Source organism: Henckelia pumila, chromosome 1 (genome assembly GCF_033568475.1).
Source record: "Henckelia pumila isolate YLH828 chromosome 1, ASM3356847v2, whole genome shotgun sequence".
NCBI lineage: Eukaryota > Viridiplantae > Streptophyta > Magnoliopsida > Lamiales > Gesneriaceae > Henckelia > Henckelia pumila.
This window is the reverse complement of record NC_133120.1, coordinates 99,833,778-99,850,309: the sequence shown is the minus strand read 5'-3', so window position 1 is coordinate 99,850,309 and position 16,532 is coordinate 99,833,778. Positions and strand designations below refer to the sequence as shown.

At 39.9% G+C, this 16,532-nt stretch overlaps 2 protein-coding genes across 3 annotated transcripts in view; both read right to left on the bottom strand.

Moving 5' to 3' along the window:
• The window catches only part of LOC140882493 (phosphoglycerate kinase 2, chloroplastic-like), a 68,406-nt gene extending 56,198 nt beyond the window's left edge, over window positions 1–12,208 (bottom strand). Inside the window, exon 1 of the mRNA XM_073288542.1 lies at window positions 12,143–12,208. Within this exon, the coding sequence (XP_073144643.1) occupies window positions 12,143–12,184 (42 nt within the window). The 5' untranslated portion in view covers window positions 12,185–12,208. The remainder of the gene's footprint in view (window positions 1–12,142) is intronic.
• Window positions 12,209–12,873: 665 nt separating this feature from the next.
• Window positions 12,874–14,950, bottom strand: LOC140874952 (peroxisomal 2,4-dienoyl-CoA reductase [(3E)-enoyl-CoA-producing]-like). 2 transcript variants are annotated; one of them, XM_073278455.1, is made up of 5 exons: window positions 14,533–14,950; window positions 14,271–14,430; window positions 13,534–13,703; window positions 13,226–13,455; window positions 12,874–13,146 (listed from the first exon to the last, which is right to left on the bottom strand). In XM_073278455.1, the coding sequence occupies exons 1-5, from the start codon at window positions 14,716–14,718 to the stop codon at window positions 12,999–13,001; spliced, it is 894 nt and encodes a 297-aa protein (XP_073134556.1). In that variant the 5' UTR covers window positions 14,719–14,950; the 3' UTR covers window positions 12,874–12,998. The 2 variants fall into 2 exon arrangements, with proteins under 2 accessions (XP_073134556.1, XP_073134555.1); XM_073278454.1 differs by having other exon boundaries at window positions 12,874–13,148; window positions 13,233–13,455.
• Window positions 14,951–16,532: the final 1,582 nt, after the last annotated feature.

The window sequence follows — 16,532 nt, the reverse complement described above, 5'->3', positions numbered from 1 at the left end:
ACCGGACCAAAAATAAAATTTTAAATATTAAAATTAATAAAAATATAATTTTCCCGCGGGCCACCCGGGACACTCCCGGGCCGGCCCGCACCCGGGGCGCGGGCCGGGGGCAGCCCGGCTGCCCCTTAGGGCAGCGCCTGGCGCCGCCCCTGGGCGGCGCCGTGCGCCGCCCTGGGCGGCGACGGTCGCCGCCTTGGGCGGCGCCGTGCGCCCCCTTTGGGCGGCGCCGTGCGCCGCCCGGGGCAGCAACAATTGCTGCCCCACCGGGCAGCGATCCAATCGCTGCCCGGGTTTTGCCCCGAAAAAATTTTTTTTTTTTATTTAAAAATATTTATTTTGTTTCAAAAACCGAGACTCAAAAATTTTGTACAATTGATTAATTCAATCGATTGATCTGAGCAACCTGGCTCTGATACCACTGTTGGAAAACTGGCGAGTTCCCAGACCAATTACGATTGATACCCGGTGCAGCGGAAGTTTAAAAATTTTTCATGGAACGTTTCCATGGTATGGGTATCAACCGTTCATCGATTGAATTACGTGTGTGTGTAAAATTTAAATAACAATTAAATAAATTTTACCTCAAATCTCGCAACGAGATTAATGGACACCAACAGAACAATTCTGCTCTTGTTGTCTCTCCCTGGAACCGATGAACGCCTTCAATCAGGTCCACGAACAGAGGTTTAATCCCTCTGATAGATTGCACTAGAAAATCTATCAGAAGTTTTCTGCGAAGAGAATACACGAATTTGATTCGTTATTCCTTACTGCGATTCAAAATCACAGACCGGAATTTTCTCGGGCAGAGCAGGAGGGGGACGGCCGAAAATTCTTTGAGAGAGAAGGGTTTCGATTTTTGCTCTGTCTCAAAAATTATGACCTATTGTGTGTAATTTCTGTACTGAAATAACTTATTTATAATGCAGGCCACTAACACCTTAGGGCCCATTAGTCATAAGCTGGGGCCCGACAAGCAAAGCCCACTCGTTCAGAAATTAATATAAAATTCATCGTGACTCCGATTGATGAAACGATTTCACCAATGTGCACAGAAACCATTTCTGCACGTTTTAAAGTCAAAATAAATTTTCCTGAATCCGAATTCAGTGGTTTCCAAAAATGTCCATCCCTATGTCATTTTAGGAAATCCTACTCCCTTACTCTTATTTAAGAAGTCCAACTCCTTAGTTCATTAAATTTAACTCTTTAAATTTAACTATCTCAACGGGGATTAAAACTCCATTACACTGTGTGACCCTCAATGGTTCAGGGATACAGCTAGCCGTGGGCTCACAACTCCTTGTGACTCGGAACAACACTTTCCGACTTGCCCAACGAATCATGGTAAAGCGCCTAGCAACATCGCCCCATGATTCCCTAGGTATCACTGATAGTGCCTACAAGAACCAGTAGATTTTGGTTAGCGTACAGTACGGTCCCTTCATCCATATATCCCGATCGAATCAACAACCATTGGTATATCGAGAGTCGCTCAAGATTCGATAACTATGCAATACATCTTGAAGATCAAATTAGTGACATCGCATGTGCTACTAAGAAACCATTTCTTAAATCACATCAAGTACTCTGGCCAGAGATTTGTCACACTAATATCTCCTCAGATCGCATAGGATATCCACACTCGCAAGTATGTGGTGAATCCTTGACAACAATGCATTGACTCCTATATGTGTCGTAACTGTACCCAATCTCGACACCTGATGACCCCCTCAGAGTCGGTAAACGAGTCAAAGCACAGTGCTAGCATATAGAGTCTCCATGATGTTTCAAGTCGTAAGGACTAATGGTGTACAACCAAAACCGCGGACTTTATCCACTCGATAAGTGATAACCACTTGGAAAGTCCGGATAGGGTAGTTCGACTATTCATCCTATGAATATCCATTTGCATGCTTCGAACATCTCCATGTTCCCTACCAATGAAACGTGGTACTCCGCATCGCAAATGCTAGTCTCAAACTCGAGCGATCCTTATCCTTATTATCGGACGGCTCAATCGACTAGGAACGGTTTTAGAATATACAGTGACTATAAGATGTATTTCATGATAGACATCTCCATGTTCTACCACATCTTACATACACTATAGTATATTCAAGGTCTTTATCAAAACAACAATAGTATATCACAATATAACAATATGAAGTAATATAAAGTCATTGCCATAAAAGTGTAAATAATATTAAACAAAAGATTGTTTATACAAAGAGTCAACAAAGCCCATAGCCACACAGTTGGCTCACTGGGCACCCACTCTTACACTAGCATACTCATTATGATTGCTCAAAGTCTAGAGGAGTGGGACACGTGGCACCATCTCGATTGGGAGAGTCGGTGAGTCGTTACGTGATCTCATCCTCGGGATCCCAAAAGCAGAGCAGCAATCCCTTGTTTATCAGAATCGATATCCTGGTTTTAAAGACATGCATATCTTTAGCTTCGACTTGAATATGTTATTTTGATAGCATGTTGTATATCCATTATTTGATATGTTGCTTTTACTGGAATTATCATTCTCACCGGTTTTCCGGCTGTTGCTTTGTTTTGTATGTGTATTTGGCAACAGGTGGGGCAGGACCAAGTCAGAAGAGGCATGGTTAGCTTCAAGAGGGAGAGCTAGTAGTGAGACTCGGTTTAGAAGTCGTGTCAGCATGTTCGTCTAGTTTAGATAGTAGCATGTTAGAATTCGAACTTCTTATGTTTGTATTCGTATTGTAATAGCCTTGTCGAGATATGATCGTTGCATGTTCTAGCCTTTTGGAAATTTGATCAACTCTAGAACTTCATGTATTAGTTGGAGAATTCATGATTATAATGCATGATTATTAGTTGATGGTTTTGGACTTGAGTTTTAGCATAAATTCTGTTGTTCTTGCTCTGTATCTGTCCTCGCTCGATCGGCAAAAAGTTGCGGATCGAGCGAGAGCTTTTTATGTTGTTCTCTGTTTTTATTTTTTTTGTGTCTCGCTCGATCCGCAAGATCTTGCGGATCGAGCGAGGGCTGTTTTGCCTCGGACAGAAGCTTGAGATTTTTGGCTCGCTCAATCTGCAAGATCTTGCAGATCGAGCGGAGCACTGTTCATTTAAAAAAAAAATTTATTGCTTTTAATCTTGGTTCTTGATTGACTATTTGTTGTTCTAATACCGAGATTAGTTGTTTAGAACCGAGGTCTCACAGTATTGGACAGCGGATTCTTCCGGCCTTCCTTATTTCGAGAAGCTTACCTGTTTTGTAAGTCGTGCGCTCAATGCCAAAAGACAGGTAACATCTCCCAACGAAAGGAGATGCCCCAACAACCTATTCTAGTTTGTGAGATCTTTGATATTTAGGGCATCGAATTCATGGGACCCTTTCCGAATTCACATGGTTATATATATATATATTACATGTTGTGGATTATGTCTCGAAGTGGGTGGAAGCAAAGGCCACCCGTACTGACGACTCTCAAGTTGTTGCAGAGTTTATCAAGCATCACATTTTTTCTAGGTTTGGAATTCCGAGAGCCTTCATCAGTGATCGAGGTACGCACTTCTGCAACCGAACTGTGGCGAGTTTGCTTAAAAAGTACCATGTGACGCACAGGATTTCCATGGCATATCATCCACAAACCAATGGTCAAGCTGAAGTTTCAAACAGAGAGATAAAATCTATCCTAGAAAAGACCGTGAATCCTACAAGAAAGGATTGGAGCTTACAGTTGGATGATGCCTTGTGGGCATATAGAACCGCATTCAAGACACCGATTGGAATGTCTCCATATCGGTTGATTTTTGGGAAAGCATGTCATCTGCCAGTGGAATTGGAGCATAGAGCCTATTGGGCTATCAAAAATTTTAACATGCAGATGGATGAGAGCGGCGAGCACCGAAAGCTGCAGTTGCAATGTAGTGACCCTTACCCGGATCACCTACTAAACAGAACTTATGCATGCAATTTACTTAATTAAACAGATATCAGAATAAAACTGCGGAAACCAAAAATAATTTACAACCCCAAGTAAAGGAATCTGTAATTTATCCAATAATATACAACCAAATCGAATAGCTGTATAACCCAAACAACAGTAATAAAACCTAGACAAAGCTTCAGCTGGCCAACCACTGACTAGCCCCTCCTGGATCCACCCTCCTCGTCCAATCGCAAACCTGCCCCATGGAATAGGGTGTCCAGAAAACACAGAGTACAAGACGTGAGCATAAAACGCTCAGTGCGAGAGTATGAGTATACATGCATGCAAAGTGAACTCCCTATAGACTCGAGGTCAATGATCAAATAACAGAGACAGACCGGGCCCTGGTATGTAGCACGCTGTGCCGTCGCTTCAGGAGGTGGCTCCCATACCGAGATAACCGTGGATACGCCGGACCCAAATCGATGGAAGTCCATCCACTAACAGGATAGGGTACAACCCTACTAACAGACATCTCGAAAGAGATACAGCAAGATGCAAATGAATGCAGCATAATATCATGCAGTCACATAATACATGCATACTCAGTCAGGATATCTCGAACAGTACTTTCGTACCTCAAAACAGTGCAAGCTCTACCAACTCTAGGTCCACGCCTATAGTCTGCTCTACACTGCCAAATGATGCTACTATCATTAAAGTGCTCTAAAGCCTTAACTAAGCTATTGCATACTCCTAAATATTTATAGGAAGCAAACGCTATACCTTCGTCCGTCGTTAGCCCTTTGATGCCGATGCCTCCAGAACTTGGGCACAATTCCGCTACGACTACCGAACGCCTCGCCGACCTCCGGACCAAGCCTAAGAAGACTAGAACAGCTCCAAAAGGACTAGAATGGAAAGGAGAACTCGAAATTGGCAAATGAAAGTGAAGCTTCGGCCTTCTATTTATAGACAACGATCGGAACTTCCGATCCTTGATCGGAACGTCCGAACCTCGATCGGAACGTCCGATCCTGCCATCGGAGCTTCCGAAGATCCTGATCTGCCACGTGTCAAAATATCACTAGTTGACTCCGGATAGGGGTGATCGGAGCTTTCGGTCCTGATCGGAGCTTCCGATCTTGCCACACGTCATGCCTGACGTAATATTGATCGGAGCTTCCGATCCTGTTCGGAGCTTCCGATCCTGATCGGAGCTTCCGATCTCACCTTCGGAGCTTCCGAACTCTACCCAAGTAATTATGATTAATTCCTTAATTACTGATTTGGTTACGGGCTACTACATGCAAGAATTGGAAGAGATCCGAAATGATGCTTATGTCAGCTCTAAAATTTACAAGGAAAAAACAAAGGCCTTCCATGACAAGATGATCTCTCGACGGAACTTCAAAGTCGGTCAGAAAGTCTTGCTCTATCATTCACGACTTTGGTTGTTTCCAGGTAAGTTACGTTCGCGTTGGAATGGACCTTTTGTTGTAACTAATGTCTTTTCTCATGGTGCAGTCGAAATTCAAAGTTTGGACACATCCAAAACATTCAAGGTGAATGGCCACCGGCTTAAGCACTACTATGAAGGAGTCCAAGTGAACGTCGGAGGGGACGAGCACGATATCACTCTCGATGCCCCGCCAAATGTCGAATAAATCATGGCATGCAGTCGAGCTATAGACTGACTGCAAATTTAGCGCTGACTGGGAGGCAACCCAGTGTTTCTTTCCCTTTTGTTTTTGCTCGTTTTTATGCTTTTGCTTTATTTTTGTTTCTTTTTTCCTCAGCCTTAAGTTTATTTCCCAGTTTTTCTTGTTTTTCCGTAATTTTGAAAAATCAAAAAATATTTTTTTTTCTCTCTCCCGCTCGATCCGCAAATTCTTGCCGATCGAGCGAGAGCTCTTTTAATTCAAGTCAGTAAGTTGGCCATTTTTCCCTCGCTCGATCCGCAACATCTTGCAGATCGAGCGAGAGCTCTTTTCCTCGGGAAAGTAAGTTGGAACATTTTCTCTCGCTCGATCGGCAACTTCTTACCGATCGAGCGAAAGCACTTTTGCTCGGGCAGTGCTTTACACATTTTTGTGTCGCTCGATCCGCAACATCTTGCAGATTGAGCGACAACACTTTTACCTTAATTATAACACAGACTGCCCTTCTTTTTCTTTCTTTCCTTCACCTCTTTCCCTTCTCTCGTTCCAAATCCCTAAACCCCCAAATTCTTACCTACAAAATTTTTCTCTTTTTAATTCTTTGTTCGTTTTTTTTTCAATCCACAGGGATCTCTCGGAGGCAACGCAACAACTTATCGGACGCAATCTTCTCCAATCATCTTCTCCGGCCTCTCTCTCGTCGGAACCTTGCTCAGCCGCCAGTCGAATTTCTCGATATTTTCTCATCGTGGGTTATATTCATCGGGCTTTTCTACTCTTAGGCATTTACCGGACGTCTTTTTTCGTTGTTGCTCTTGTGCTATTCAAGGAGTTGCCGGATTCTTATTCGCACGCAAGGTGTTCGACAAATTGCATCTTTCCCTTTTGCTATCATCTTCCTAATCTCAATGGGGCCTAAACGTGTCCGAAGCCAAGGCGAATCCTCTTCTCGGGCTGCTGATCGTTCTTATGCCGAGTTCACCAGGCTCTTTGTCAATGACACCGCTCGTGATCGGTACATCGAAGCCAAGGTAAGTCGTTCACCCATTCCTGAACGTGGTTTTGAGGCAGACTTGGCCTATCCAGATATCGTTCGGACGATTCATGAGCGTGGTTGGGCAAAATTCTGTGAGTCACCTCCACCCGATGTAGTGCCGCTTGTCCGCGAATTCTATGCAAATGCAGCGGAGAGAACCGATAGCAAAGCATTTGTTCGGGGGAAGCTGATTTCCTTTTTACCCCATGAGCTGAATGCTTTATTTGAAATACCGGAGGTAGACGATTTGCTCTACCAAAGCCTACAAGCCAGCCCGGATTTGGACGAGTTGCTTGAACAACTGGCATACCCCGGGCTACATGGGTTGACCCAATTTCTTTCGTTAACTTCAAGGAGCGGTTCTTACGTGTGCTTCCTGCATCGTGGTATGCTTTCGTGATTTGGCGTCTGATGCCGATATTACATTCCAGCGATGTCAGTCTAGAGCGCGTCACCCTTCTTTATGAGCTTGAAGTGGATGCACCAATTAATGTGGGCCGTGTTCTTCATAGTGAGATCCACAAGTCCATCCATAATATCACGGTGGGTCTTTATTTTCCCATGATTATCACCTGTCTATGCATACGCACCGGGGTGGTTGTTCGGAATGATGAAGAGTGGTTGCAACCTCAGCGCCCACTCGACTCCGCCTTTATCGAAGCCAAGAGAGCACATCGTGTCAAGCATTTTATGAGAGACGGCCACTTCCAACAACTGCCAGCCCCTCAAAGGCCGCCTCCACCTCCTCGTCGTTCCCAAGCCGATGCCATCCGTGAACTCACCGCCTTCGCTCAACATCAGGATGCATACAATACGGTGGCGGCGCATAATTCGCAAGCTTTGGATGCTATGATGGGAAATCTCACATTGCACTTTGGTCTTGATCAAAATGCTGTTCCGGCTGCTCTGCCGTATCCACCGCCCTTCCCTTTCCAGTATGCCTCTCCTGTCATTCCTCCGGAGGCTGAAGATGAAGACGCCGCAGACCTGTAAACCAGGGGAGTCACGTTTTTAGTTTTTGCATTTCATTCTGTTTAGTTGTTTGGTTAAGTTTTTGTTCTCTGGCATTGAGGACAATGTGTTGTTTAAGTATGGGGGTGCATTCATGCATTACATTTCATTGCATCATTGTGTTTGTTGCGTATTTGCATATAGTTCGTAAATTGTTTCATGTGTGTTTTGTGTGCATAAGAAAAGGATGACGATTTCTAGCCTATGATGAGATAGTTGAAAAATTATGAATTTTTGAAAAAAAATTTACTCTTGATTGGATATGAGAAACCGGAAGTTGTTTGTTGAATATTTTAAGCACGCATGTTTACCTGGTGAAGTGTAGCGATGTATTAGATATCGTGGATGTCTGTTGGACTATTACACGACAATAGGTGGGTTGTGGATCTTGATTGTGTTCTATGAATTTTGATGAGACTCTAGTAAGACACTTATGATCTTGGGCGCACCTAGAAAAAAAAATAATAAATTTTATACAACTCCATCCGGGCCTAGAAAGGATTGAAATCCTAATCCTAAAAGATTAAATTCAAGGCTAAGTATGCGAATTAAATGGGGTTGATGCTCCATCCGGGCTATAGACGAGGGGATTGAAATTCTAATCCTGTCTTAATTGTAGCTAAGTTAGCGGGTAATTATTGGGGCTAAAGCAATACCGGGTGCAAAATCCAGAGGTGTGTAATTCAATATCTCAAGAGAAGTGAATATGTATAGAGGTCATTGGAAGGAATGGACACTTGAAAAGTGAAACTTACACTGAATTGTTATAGGTCGGCGAACAGTCTTGAAACTTTGTTTCTTTTGAAGTTGCATGTAACTGGGGTAACATGGCACACACACACATTCGCATTCGACTGAAGGTGTATCACTGATGATTGAGAGTTGCTATGAACTTATTTTTTTAGATGAAAGTGGTGTTCTCTGAGGCTATGATATGCGTGATTCGTCCTCGCTTATGTGTTTGTTATGTTTCATTTTGTTTTTGCATAACTTGCTCGAGGGCGAGCAAGGAGTAAGTGTGGGGGTATTTGATAATTATGTTTTTATTGCTTTTGTTAGTGTCATTTTGTTGTTGTTTTGCATTAGTTGCATGTTTTATTTTAGCATTTTGTTAGTATTGCATTTTCCGTGTTTGCATGATGGGATTCGTGTTTTTGTGGTTAGGTCGCTTATTTTGCGGATTAAGATGGAATCTCGGAGGAATGGAGAAATGCTGAAGAATTTCTGGAGAATTCACGTCGATCGATCCGCAAAAGTCTGCAGATCGAGCGGGCGCCTATATTTTGAAGACAGTAGACTTGGACGTTTTGTGCCGATCGATCCGCAAAAGTTTGCAGATCGAGCGACACATATTTACGCGAGGCAGAGAGTTGATACTTTTTACGCCGCTCGATCCGCAGGATGTTGCAGATCGAGCGGACGTTGTTTTCCGGAAAGTTTGTTTTAATTTTGGTAATTTTGTTATTTTAGTTCCTAGCCTCTATTAGACTTTTAATTCCGTTTTGGGAGGATTATTATCAGACTTTTGAGAATAATTTGGAGGCTAGGTTTTATTCTTGAATTTTACTCTCTGGTTTTCTTCTTTTCTTTGAATTTTTATGAATTTAGTTATGAATCGTTGTAGCTAAACTCTTTTACTTGGTTGAGGGAGACGAAACCTTGATATATTTTGTTCATGAGATTTGATTCGTAGTGTTTAATCTTTATTAAGTATCAATCTTTGATCTGTTTTATTTTATGTTTGTATGCGAGATTTTAGGATTGGCCATTTTAGGATTTTGTATTGCGAGCGATAGCTAAATTAGAGTTCAAATCCGTAATTGTTTGAATAAACTAATTTGCGAAGCAACTACGTGTGATAATTTCTGCTGTTGAATTTATTATTTCGTAGGATCAATTATTGACTAGGCTAAATACAACCGCTGGTATTTGTGTTGTCTAGATTCGTCAGTTTTACTAGTTTGAATGCTATCGTGTATTTAAATCTAGATTGCTGTTATCGGGTTAATTCATTGGTAAGGGTTAATTTTGAATGCTGTTTTCTAATTAACTAAAATTACGGTGAAACAGGAATTGAGTTTTCAATGGCGAATATTTAATAAGATTAATTATTTTTAGAGAATCAATGATTGAATGAATGAATGTCAAGGGTGTAGTCGACCGATACCAAGTCTCGTCTCCTATCGATTTTCTCCAGTCTTTTATTTAACTTTGCATGTTAGTAAATTTTAATTGTCTAAAGGTTTCAATAGTTAATCTCAACCTCAAAACCCCCTTTATTTATTTATTTAGAACACATTGAATTTGCTTTTCCTCATGGGAACGATCCCTACTCACACTACTGCATTAATTGTTTATCTGATTGAGTCGGGTAATTTGGGCGTACACGATAAGCGCTACCAAGGAGTCTGGACAAAAAAAAAATTTGAAAATAGGAATAAAATGACAGAAATGTAAACTGTTGTCAAACTTAACATTCTCCGTTCTTCTTCAGTTGATGACACCAGTATGCTATGTTGCAACCTCAAAGAGCTAGAACAGTGTATTGACACCTATGAATATACTACATGCTTTTGAGAAAGAGAAAGGAACAGATGGGCTCTTCGAGTCCAATTGAGCTAAGAGGAAGTACATATATAGAAAACAGATTATCGTGTTGATGGTTAGACACATACCGTAGTACCCTTCTGCGTCATCCCAATTGTCATGAAGCTCACTTTTTTCAACAGCAGCATTGTCTGCTTTTCCCTGATGAAGCATTTAGTTCACAAACAAAATTTGATTAATCGAATTGTTGCACTCATTTAAAGTCGAGCACAAACTGGCATGTACACAAAAACTTAACTGCTTAACTTTAAGGTGAAGGTAATGACCAGTATGAAAAGCTTAATTTTTAAAAACAGAACATGAACATTTCCTCCATGTTCTACCGTAGAGAATAGAGATAGCTAATGGGAAGGCTGTGTTTTGCAAAAAGAGAAATGAAAAAATGTCATGAACTCACCCCAGTGTGAGTTGAGAAGATGTGAAAGCAGTGGAGAAAAAGAAACCTCAAAGGCAGTTCAAACATTTGACTATTTAAGGTCCTATTTTCAAGGAACGATACAATCTGAGGAGGAACATACGAAAAGAAAAGTGTTGGTATTTGTCCTATCTAGGATGGAAACACTTACAAACGTTGGTAGCTCGAGTTGCACATAAGTATGATACGAGAATGGCTAGTATGATAAAGATGATAGTAAACTACAAGAAATAATCATAATCTACAATGAAAAACAAGAAAATTAAATGCTTTGTGGAAACAAGGAGAAATTTATGGCAGAAAGATGGCAAAATAATATGAACCGTCCATTAACATCAAAGGCATACTCGATCGCTTAGTTGAACTTTTAATCATCTTATTCTAATAATCATGGTTTACCACATTTCTTTGGGAAGAAACTACAAATAAAAGAGAATAGATGAGACAGAAATTAAAGAAGAAAAAGCCAACAAGATTTTACCGGAAATCGATCCAAGGTTGGAATTCTCTAAAATCGAAGAAGAAGCCCCAGATTTGGAGCAAGAAGTCGCACGGCAGTTTCCCGGTGAGACCAGGGTGGCTAGAAACAGAAAAATAGAAAACAAGCAGCTGTACTCGAAGAGAACTCGGTCTTAGGATCGAAAACAGCCCATTTCCAAGCTCAAACTACGATCCTAACAACAATCAAATGAAGAAATAGATGAACATAAACCGAGAACAACTCGCGACCTAGGCTTCTCGAATTCAAACCAAACGTGAGTATTACCTTTTGAAATGGGCATCACATCGAAGCTCTAAACGTGTACTACAAAAACCCTCAATCAAGTTTTGGTTTTGGCGCTGAACAGCCGCGAGATTGGCGACGAAGAGGCATCGCGATTTTGAAGGAGTGAGGCATCGCGATTTTGAAGAGAGAGGAGAGAGAAGCGATCCTAGAAAATTGAAGGGGTGGAAAATATTAGGTATAAAATTAATAAATATTTAATTATTAAAAAAAATCAAAGAAACCTTAAAAACACGCTCATAGACAACGGTTTTAAAAAATCGTTGTCTTTTACCCCTCAAAGACAACGGTTTTTAAAAAACCGTTGTTTTTGAATTTTAAAAAAAGCTCAAAGACAACGGTTTTCATTAAAACCGTTGTTAAAGAGTAAAAGACAACGGTTTTAATAAAAACCGTTGTCTTTTAAGTGGTGTTGTTTTTGAATTTTCTTGTAGTGAATGTAACTCAGATATTTATACAATGCACCAATTCAACGTCAAATTTCAATCATTCACTAGCCACAAACTCGTTTTAATTTAAGAATTTTAGTGCCATAATGTCAGATGTGCAGTATCATGTAGGCAACATAAAGAGTTTCAAAACATTGAGGTTTCGACCAAGATATTACAGGTTCAAAACATGATGTTGATTTATGCTACTTTTTTATTTGGATATGTATGAAATTCACAATCAGTGGCGACAACTGGAAATTCCGGTTGCACTGGTTTAAAGGGCCTCAGTGCCAAAGGCAAACTTTTCAAACTCAAACACTCCCATTGGGCCGTTCCAAATAACAGTGATCGCAGTTTATTGGCAATGTGATGAGAAAATAACGGGTCCACGGCGGTGGCGGCGAAGCCCAGACGACGCAGCGGCACGTTTCCGAAGAAACGGGTCGTGGGGGCACTGAGGGAAGCCCTGGCCGTGGCGGATGAAGACTTGGGGATGCCACAGAATGCAGGAGAAGCTGGTGCCGATGCCATTAGCACTCCCTCTGCGTGTGCTCGGGGAATGAATGAGGAATAAGGGGAGAGGTGAGTTATGTGTGGATATGAGTTTAACTCTTTTGGGGAGATTGAGGTAAGCGATGTTATATGGTTTTGAAGCTCTTTCACTTATCTTGTACTATTTTATTTATTTATTTATTTTTTTATTTTATTTTATTTTATTTTATCTTTCTCTTTTATCTTGTGATCTATGTTATGGGCCAATCTAAATTGTTGTACACACACATATATGCACAACCATCTCACCACAAAAACTTCGAATCAGTTGTTTTTTTGTTTTTTTCAAAACAAAAAAGTAAGATATATTTTCTATGGAAAAAGTTTATTTCTTTAGTTACTGTTTTTAGAAGAACAGTTTATGACATTTTACAAGTTTTCATTTAAGGTTGTTCGTATCTCAGATCTTGAGTTGATTCTTGATCATATTTTTAGAATGCAAAATAGGAAAATTATACTGTCTTCATGAACAAGCACTGAAATCTCTGAACTCAAAGGTGTGAAAGTTTTATGTTTACATCCCACAATTCCACTGAATACAGAGAAAAATAATTCACAAAACAATATTGCAAGTTTTCTTCACAGGCCTACAACTTGCTGGAAGGAATTCCAGTTGGTTCAGCACGCGATCGTTTCTCCAGGGTCCGAGATAGTTGCTTGACTGCCTCCTTGGGCAGGTGGCGTGGCTGGCTCAACCATAGCCCTCCATCAACAATGAGGGTCGTTCCGTTTATAGCCTGGATGCACAATTCAAAGTGGTCAAGATTACCTTGGGTACAAACAGTTATCAAGAAACAACCACAAGTGCCAAGATTACGCACCAGCCACAGAGGCAAGATATATAGCAGCCATTGCAATATCCCACTTCTCACCAACTTTATAAAGCGGCATAGTTTCATACCCTCCGTCATTTATCTCTTTAGGCAGAAGTTTACTCATGCCTGTGGTATCTCCTATGGGTCCTGGTGCAATCCCGTTGACTCTAATATCATGGTCCGTACCCCATTCAAGAGCTAAATTTCTTGTGAGGGCATCGACGGCAGCCTAGAGATAGAAGTTGCTAACTTAATAAACTTTCAAGAAAGCCAAAGCATTTGAACAGATAGGATGAAAATCAGAGACCTTAGCTGCAGATACATGGATTTGATACCAAGACGCCGTGTAGTGTAAAGTGGCGCTGATGTTTAGTATAAATCCACCCGTGGATGAGTCCTTTCCCGGTCCGCCTTTCTTGAGATATTTAAGCGCTTGGTGACACATAGTAAATGTTCCAACGGAATCGATATCCATCACTGCATATATGGATACAATCAGGTAGTTTTGTTGCTTTTCTCATACAAATGACAGACAAAAATGGTATCAATGATCAAAAGTTGTCTGAAGAAACATCAAGCAAAACGGTCTATTCCACGTGTTTTCAAGCTGGATTGAGGCTGATTAGATTCAAAAGCTTATCATACTTGAATAATGTTTGGGAAAGCTTGTATAAAGCATTCTATCTTTTTTCTAAATAAATTTCAGAAAATTTCAGAATTTGTTAAATAAAAGCCGAGAAATGCAGCTCTCCAAAACAATACCTTGTTCTGTTTAAAAACTTGCAGGGAAGTGAGTGATGATTAAGTCAAATTCTTTTAGTAACAGATTCGGTTTGGTCATCATTTTCCAACACAAACTTGTGGTTATGCTCTTGAATACTTAAAAACTCAATATTCATTTCTCAGACAATCTATATATCTTGTTCACCAGTGATCCAATACTACATATGTCTCATAAAAAATTTGATATGTAAGACCGTCTCTAACGAGCACGAGTTTTTGTGACCATATGAATGACAAGTGGAAGCCGAAGCCAGGCCAAACCTGTTTTGAAACCATTAGGCGAAAGATCTTCTGCGGGTACGAGAAAATTTCCGGCAGCTGCGTTCACGAGGATGTCCAGCTTTCCAAACTTCTCCACAGTTGCCTCCACCACTCGCCGTGCATCTTCCGGTTTCCGAACGTCCCCTTCGAATCCAACCGCCTGAAAAAACACTTGACAAAATTAAAGCATGGCTGCTAAATATACCCATTAAAGAACTACAACAATGGCGGAGATTACTGATCAGAAAGGAAGAATTTTTACGGGGATTCCAAGGGATTGAAGCACGGAGACGGCGTCGTGGATGACGTTCTTGCGGCGGCCCATGATTGCGATGGAGGCTCCGTGTTTACCGAACTGGGTAGATAACTCGAACCCGATTCCCGACCCGCCTCCGGTCAACAGAGCTACTTTGCCTCTGAGAATATCCGGCTTGAATGGAGACTCCATTTCACAAATTCTTCTTGGATGGCGCTAATATACAGCTCATTTGATTCTTCTACTTCGATTTGTTGGCTCTGTGCATACCACCGGAGATGTTGGGTCAGGTGATCGGACAAAGGCAGAGTTCAGCGTAGCATATAACTTCGTGTCGTCTCTGTCCCAATCGGCTGTTGCCGGCCTGGTTCACTAGGCTTGGACTTATGTTCTCCGCCAATCTTTTAGGCGTTTAATGATTACAATTTACATAGCACCCCATTTGGACCACATCTAATTGGTTGAAATAACTCTTTTCTAACCAACCAAAAATTCAAGACGAATAATTCGAGTATAGTCGTGTTTGGTCGGTTTTTTTTTCGTAAAATTGATATCGAAAGTTTGGGTACAATTTTTTAAAAAAAAAAATTGTTATTTTTCAAATAAAATTAGAATAACAATTTTGAATGTTTTCGGACAAATATACGGTTTTATAGTTACAAAAAACGTTAGTTGGATGTAATAATTGTCTCTATTAGATAGAATTATCGAACTATGGCGCTTTGAATGTTGTGTGGTTTAAAAAAATCAGAGTTGCACGATTGGTAAAGCGATAAACCTTCGGTCCTACTAAGTTATTCCAAATTTTTTTTAAAAAAAAAAAACCTTATATTTAGCACATTAATAGATTCAATGTAGGAAGTGTATTCAAAGTGAGAGATTTAATTATTTTGAAATAGTTTGGTTGAGTTTAAAAATGAATATGTATTCAATCTAAACTTTTATAAACTTTACGAATCCAAATATATCCAAAATAGACTTCCATGTAGTTTTAAACTACATCCAGAATTATTCAAAATAAACTTTCGTTGAGTTTTAAAAAGTTAGAGTAACACTCCTGTGAGACGGTTTCATCCGTGAGACGGGTCAATCCTACCCATATTTATAATAATAAGTAATATTTTTGGCATAAATTGTAATATTTTTTAATGGATAACCCATACAGGAGATCCGTCTCATAAAAATGACCCTTGAGACCGTCTCATAGGAGTTTTTGCCAAAAAGTTATGTGGTATTGAACATTAACTTTTAAAAATTTCATAAAAATTTAGAGGTATTCAAATTTTCAATGGATTTTTAATTACTCCATCAAATCATTAAACTACAAACATAAAAACATAAAATACAATACTAAAATGTCAAAATTTGTCTCATTCGACCTCAAGATTTATATAGACTTCTAATTATTCATTTCTTCAATCTATTCTCTCTTCTTTCAAATCATATTTCCACATATTTCTCCCTTTTATCTTTCAAATCACATTTCTAAATACATATTTTCTCTTCCATCTTTTCTCGTTTTTAGCCTATTTAATAAATATTTTCTAAATTATTGATTAATTAAATTTGTATAATTTGAAGAAAAAAAAAGTATAGATAATTTGTTGTAGATGATCATTGAGATTATCTTTTATCGTGTTATCTAATATTCAAATATGTAAATGCACTCTATAAATAGAGGCCTCCAATGATGAATAAAGTATTCCTATTCATTCTCTCATCTCCGTATTTCTTATAATTCTTAACACGTTATCAGCACGAGTGCTCTTTGAGGTAAAACTCACAAAAAAAAATTTCTTCTATGAATGCTATCGATGAAGCACAATATTTAAATTAATATTGATGCCATCGAAATCGCATAAATTTTGGTCTTATGTTAATACTTCTTGTTTTAAATTAATGCTCCTGAAGTAGCACAATATTCAGATTTGATATTGATAATCTTGAAGTAACACAAGCTCTAGGTTATGTTGATGTTCTTGAAGAACGCAAATTCATAACTTTTA

Coding starts and splice junctions, on each gene's coding strand:
- LOC140874952 (XM_073278455.1), bottom strand. CDS start 14,718: ATGGAGTCTCCATTCAAGCCGGATATTCTCAGAGGCAAAGTAGCTCTG. Junction 13,456..13,533: donor TCCATGTATCTGCAGCTAAG/GTCTCTGATTTT, acceptor TTCTATCTCTAG/GCTGCCGTCGATGCCCTCAC. Junction 13,147..13,225: donor GCCTCTGTGGCTGGTGCGTA/ATCTTGGCACTT, acceptor GTGCATCCAGGC/TATAAACGGAACGACCCTCA.